At 50.1% G+C, this 6,000-nt stretch overlaps 1 protein-coding gene across 1 annotated transcript in view; it reads left to right on the top strand.

Moving 5' to 3' along the window:
- Positions 1–472: 472 nt before the first annotated feature.
- Positions 473–6,000, top strand: part of LOC109314434 (tyrosine-protein phosphatase non-receptor type 11-like) — a 53,423-nt gene continuing 47,895 nt past the window's right edge. Inside the window, exon 1 of the mRNA XM_019541608.1 lies at positions 473–729. Within this exon, the coding sequence (XP_019397153.1) occupies positions 722–729 (8 nt within the window). The 5' untranslated portion in view covers positions 473–721. The remainder of the gene's footprint in view (positions 730–6,000) is intronic.

The following is a 6,000-nucleotide window of genomic DNA, read 5'->3' as shown; positions in this document are numbered from 1 at the left end:
CCCTAGACTGTGTTTGACCCAGAGACCACTCTTTCCATGTCCTTCAGCCAGACCAGTGATTCTCAACCAGGGTGCTGCGGCAAGGTTGGCACCGTTAGGTGTGCACACACAATCCGCAAGGTGACCCCAAATGGGAATCCCATTAGTGTTAAAAGCATTCTGACCTGTTGTGGGCTTTGTGAGTTCCTTGCAGCAGAAAAATTGCTCTATTTTTTTTTTTTTCATAGTCAAAAAAAGAGTGAAAACTAAGAGCGAGCCGTTTTTGAGAGGGCGCTTGAGCCGAACAAGGTTGAGAACCACTGAACTCGACAGACGAATGTCATGTGCCGTGTGTGGCATTTTTATCCCCTCCCCGTCCCCCTTCTAAACATTGAATTCACAGCTGCTGGCTCTGCACCGATAAGAGAGTGAGATGACTTCCTTTTTTCTCTCCACCCCCACTCCCTTCCAGAATAAGCTGGGCTGTGTATTTTGGTAAATAGCCACAGCAGTCACTCCTTCACGCAAAACTTTCCGGGCTCCGCCACCTGGGGCAAACCTTGTCAAGGATGCTGGCAACAGAAGCGCATCTAGCTGGCAGCCAACCCTCCTCTAAAGCCTAGCCTGAGCCAGCCCCATCTCCTGTATCCTGCGAGCCTTCCTCCTTTCTGAACTGCCCTGTGGTTTCTGTGGACTAACGACTCTCTTCATATTTTACCGGGGTTGACAAGCCTTGACCGCTATGGTGAGGTAGGAGAACTGCATCTAATTTTCTGTTCTTAAATGGAGAAGATAATTTTGAGTCAGAGCAAAGGAAAAAAGAGTAGCGCATACAAAGCCTGGGTTGTTTAGGTCTTAAAAAACTTCCATCTACAAGCATGGATCACGTCTTCCTATAGACACGGACAGCGCCTAGCTCACCGTGGGCACTGCTGCCCCACAAATAATGATTAATAGTGTCCATGAGGTGCGTGTTCTTGTCTTTCTGGAGGCAGAAGGCTTCTTCAGTGGAAAGGTTTTGTGCCGACACCGTTTTACTAACACGATCAGTGCTGCACATAGCATTAGAGAAGTGGCCCCTGCCCGGAGGCACTTGCTGTGTGTGTGATGTATGGTGCCATAGTTCATATTACTTCGCAGCGATCTTACATTTATTGCTACTTGGCTTCGATCTCCCAGCTGCGTCTGTGCATGTGCATGGTTGTGCGAGTGAGAGAGAACCGCGCCGCGTCTGGGGGGTGCGGACCGGGCAAGAATTGGAGTGCCACAACTGAGCCTGCTAAAAGCAACCGGCTCGTTGCAAAATTCAGCCACGCAGACACAGTCCTTTGCTTCATAACAAGACATCGAACGTGCTGAGGTTTTCCTCCAGACCTGCTGGCCTCCCCAGGAGTGTGGGCAGGGACATAACTCACTTTAAAGCTCCAGACTGGGAAAATAGCCGGAGCCCCTTGTGCAAGCGAGTTACAGTCCATGCCACCCAGCTAATGCTCAAAGGTTTTCTCTCTCATTAACATGTCTTGCCATCCTGTGAAAATCACTTGGCTCTGGCTCCTGGCTTCCCTCCTGGATCCTTGCCTCTGCCCTTGCTTTGTTCTGCTCCATCAGATCATGGAAAAGGGGCAAAACGCATGATTTTCAGCTCTGCGAGGGAACTTGTCACTCAGGCAACAGCTGAGCGGCTTTCATAACTGGCTGGCAATATATTTGTAATGTCCCAACTGTCTGCCAGGTGGGCCCGCAATTTAATTACCACTTTCTTAATGGGAACAAGAACATCTGTAATATACAAGGTAGTAAATCTCCCTAAATTGATGGAGATTAAATGAAGCCTCTTCTATTAGTCTCCGAGGGGCTCTTTGTTGTGTAGTTCCCGCCCAAGCTTGAGGTTAAAATGCAGCCCCCATTAGATATACGAGGTTTGCTTTGTGCTGCGTGGGTAGTGCTATACTAGGAGGGGAATGCCGATCAGAATTCAGGCTTTCTTCGACCAATAATTCTGGGGGGGGGGAAAAAAATTGCACACAGGAGGAAGCTAGCTGCTAAGTCATTCCCTTGATTTTTCAAATGGGAGCTGATATGTCCAAAGCCATCTAAGACATGGGTCAGCAACCTACGGGCCATGGAAGAGGGAGGCAGTGAGGAGCATCACCCCTGCCACCCCACAGCTGGGATGGGGGCATGCGGTGGCAGTCAGGTCCTTGTGCCGGCCTGGTCTTGGGCTTGCGTTGGGTCCTGGCAACTCACCAGCATTGATGATTGCTGGGTTAGGACACTTAGATATGCTCTCATTCATTTTAAATGAAGGCAGGTCTAAATCCTCCAGCTGTGGTGATTCGACTGCTAACGCAGGTGGAGAGGAATACAACAGAGTCTCTCATGCTTTGACCAGGCTAAAGCAGATCCTCTTTTCCACTGAGAAAGGACTTGGTGGAGGATCATGCAAAGCTCATGCCCTTTTCCTGTGAGTTGCCTTGTGCTGAGTTTCTTTTCCCATGTCCGGATGTGATTTTTCTTTGATGGCTCATCTTAACTGGCTTTATGAAACTATGAAACTATGAAACTATTGCCTAGTTAAAGCCCTCCCTGGAGGCCAGCAAGAGGTGTCCCTAGCATCATGGCCACCACAACCTCTCCAGTACAGGAGTGTGTATTTTAAGAGCAGGCTTCACTGTGATCTCGCACAGGGCAGTAAAACCTTTATTCTCATAGTTTCTTTCTCAGACGCAGGCATAACCTGAGAGCAGGTGCAAGACAAGTGCAGAAGTGGGTTCTTTGATGCCTTTTTCTACTTGCAAATAAATCTATAAATAGACATGGGCCTCATCCTCCATTTAGGCACTTATCTGTTTGTCTTGTCTATCAGCTGGACTGTACCTATGCTATGGTGGTATATTAGATGATACAGCAACACAAGACAGCCAAGTGTTGTAGATGGAGGCACTGAACCACAGTGTCTCGCTCAGCTACATACAAAGTATGGACGTGAGCATGGGACGCAGGCGTTTGAGTACTACCTTGACCACTGGGCCAGCCTTCCCCTTGTAACCAGCTTATAATCCCTCCAGCACTCTGGGGACACAGCAGTGGGCAAGAGCCCAAAGATACCATGAGATGCGTAAGATGGGATTGAATCTATGCATCAGCACAAAAAAAGGGAGGTTTTAAATAGAGGCATATTTGGAGCAAGCTGCCTGGCATTTATAACAACTTAATAAGGCGGAGTGTCATATTTTTTATAGGGGAGATCAAACCCACCCGGAGCTCTTTGGGGTGCATGCCATAAAACCCCGGAAAGATTTGCTTGTGCGGCTGTCCGACACTGGTGCTGCTCCTGGAAACTACCCGCAGTTGTCTGGATGGCTCATGCCTGTGGGCCAGCAGTTGTGTGCACGCAGCATGTGAGGATCTGAATGGTCCTTTCCACAGGGCCAGGGGAAATGGCTCAGGTAGCAGTGAGTGCTCCAGCTGTGCCTCATCCCTCACTCGATATCATTCACCCACCGACTTCAGCGCCGCTCCAAGCTCTCCACAGGCCCCTTTTTCAGAGCGAGGTGACAATAGTATGAAAGGCACCCAGCTGAGTCCTCTGTTTCTCTCTGGAAGGAGCAGAACAGGTGGTGCCTCACTGATGTTGCTCTGCAGTGACCCAAATGAGACATCCCCGGGGGAAAAGAATAATCTCGGTCTTCATGGTCTGTTGGCCAGTCCCCTCAGGGAAGACCCCGCATGCTTACCAATTCACGCCACGCCACGTGGAGGATTGCCCTATGGGAGCTGTGCTCTTGTTTGCTGCTTTTCCTCTTCCCCCTCCACCTGAAAACATACTTTTTGCTGAATCTGAGTCCTCAGGATCCTTCCCCTGTTGCATGGTATCAGACTTGCTACACCTGTGCCAGCTGAAGACTAAGGGCCAGATTCCTGGCTGGTGCAGATGACTTCAGCAGACTGATGCCAGTTGCTGCCAGCTGAAAAGTTGGCTCTAAATTTCTACCCTCAGATGGCCTTTAAATGAGGAGGAACCACACTGGGGCGAGGCACAGGTGGGGTGTTTCAGACAAGCAGGCTAGCTGGCTGAGCGTGGCTCCCTGACCCCGAGGTTGTAGGACTTTACCAAATTCAAGGTGAACCTCTTATTTCTTCACACCCACGTGGACTGCAAGTATCCAGCTGCTGTGACCTAGTGTGGCCCAAACCACCAGAGTCCAGGCTTGCATTCAGGCTCAAGCTTTCCACTTTTAGGAGCCACTCTGGTGTGCTCATGAGTGCCTAGCTGAGCTGCTGAACCCAGTTTCAGGTGGCAATTTGCTTAATCAAATGTGCCTGTCAGTGGAAACACCGAATCTATTTTTAGTGTTTCAGATGGGGGGTGAAACTTCAGTGAGAGCTTTACATGAAGCCACGACTTTTTGCACACCAGGTCTCACATGCCAGGACATGAAGGCACTTTCCTCCAGATGCTTGTCTGAATGAACGCATGCTGATTGAGGACAGGGCAATGGGAAATGTGTGTGATGGTATACTGAAGTCCCACATTTGAGCTCCTTCTTTGGATCTGAGATGCTTCTGCAATGGTGCTGTTTAGAGAAAATGTGACTTATTTTCCTCCATCCTTTCCCCTATTGTAATGCAGTCACTGGTTTGAATTTGCTCCCCCTACCAGACGCATCCATTGTCCTCTGGCAATGGAAACAGAAGTCCCAAAGGCGAGTCGGAGGCCTCCCCAGTAGCAGCGGCTGCACTTGGGGAGACGACATCAATAGAAAGGAGAGCAAAAGCTTGCCAAGCTGCTGCAAGATGCTGCACACGCACCGCCTTACCCCCAAAACACACCCAATGGAAGCTGGTGACATCTGAAACCAAGTGGTCAAGATTAACACCTCCAGGTGTGTCCACAACCAATTTCCTGTTAACAGATAACAATCATATGGAGGTCTGATTCAAAATAGTGTAGTCAAAGCTCACCCTCCGGTGCCAGGAGGCTGGAGCGAGAGCTCGAAAGGAACATTTGCCAGCAAACCCTGTGCCTGCCAGAGTCGCATGCATCCCCTGCGAGGGCTGCTGGTGGGAAGCTAGCGAGAAACGCACCCTGATCTTTCCATTGTGTGTTTGGACATAGTGGGTCTCAGCGTTTCCCCCATATAGTGACCGTGACAATTGCATTTCTGGTACAAATTGATCCGACGGTGAGAAGCACGTGTCAACGTAGGCAGAAGGCGCTACGATGGGAGCCCTTTAGTGTCTCAGAGCAAAGAAGGTGGCCCTTAATATTTTATTTCAAGGATAAGACATAGCTTTGCCTGCTTTCGGAGGGCCTGACCGGTCTCCTTTTCTCTTCTGTCCTGCCCAGTCTGTCTAGAAGGAAGCAGATCCCCACACCTTGGCATTTTCAGAGTGGCAGCTGCGTGATGCCAAATAGGGCAATGCTGACCAGCTGCTGGGTTGGCCATTGTGGTCCACTTCACTGGTAGTTGGCCATGGCAACACACACATGCACATATGTCTCTTCATAGCTGCTCTGCCTGTTCCTAACAGGAAGGCTGCAGCTGGCCAGGCACGTGATGTTAACATCACACCCATTACTTGCCATGTTAGCAGCAGCGTCTGCTTTGCTAGCTATCTCACGGGGTCAGCAATCAAAGCTCTGCGATCCCACTGCGACTGGCCCAGCCCGAGATCCTAGTCCTGTCTTAAGTGTCTAGATTGAAGGCTCAATAAACCAGGCTTCAGGGCATTTGTCTGGAGTAGGCAGTGAGGAGGAAGGCTTAGTCCTGGCCAGAAGTGACCCTCTAGCCTCTTTTCCCCTGTGATCCTGCACTCTGTCTACAAGCCATTAGGGTTTCACAGTCTGATGGTGACTGATGTATTATCCCTCGATAACAGTGCCCCGATACAAAAAGGATGGATGCTCTTCTAACAGATGTATGTTGGATCCTGTCCATCAGGGAGGCCGTGGAAAGCCCAGCACTGGGTTATGGGGGGGATAGTCTGGGTGGGGAAGGGGCGCACTGGGGGCTGGAT

The sequence above is a fragment of the Crocodylus porosus genome, unplaced genomic scaffold (assembly GCF_001723895.1).
Source record: "Crocodylus porosus isolate Cpor-Errol unplaced genomic scaffold, CroPor_comp1, whole genome shotgun sequence".
NCBI classification, from domain to species: domain Eukaryota; kingdom Metazoa; phylum Chordata; order Crocodylia; family Crocodylidae; genus Crocodylus; species Crocodylus porosus.
Note: the sequence above shows the minus strand (reverse complement) of the source record. Positions and strands in the feature narration are given on the sequence as shown.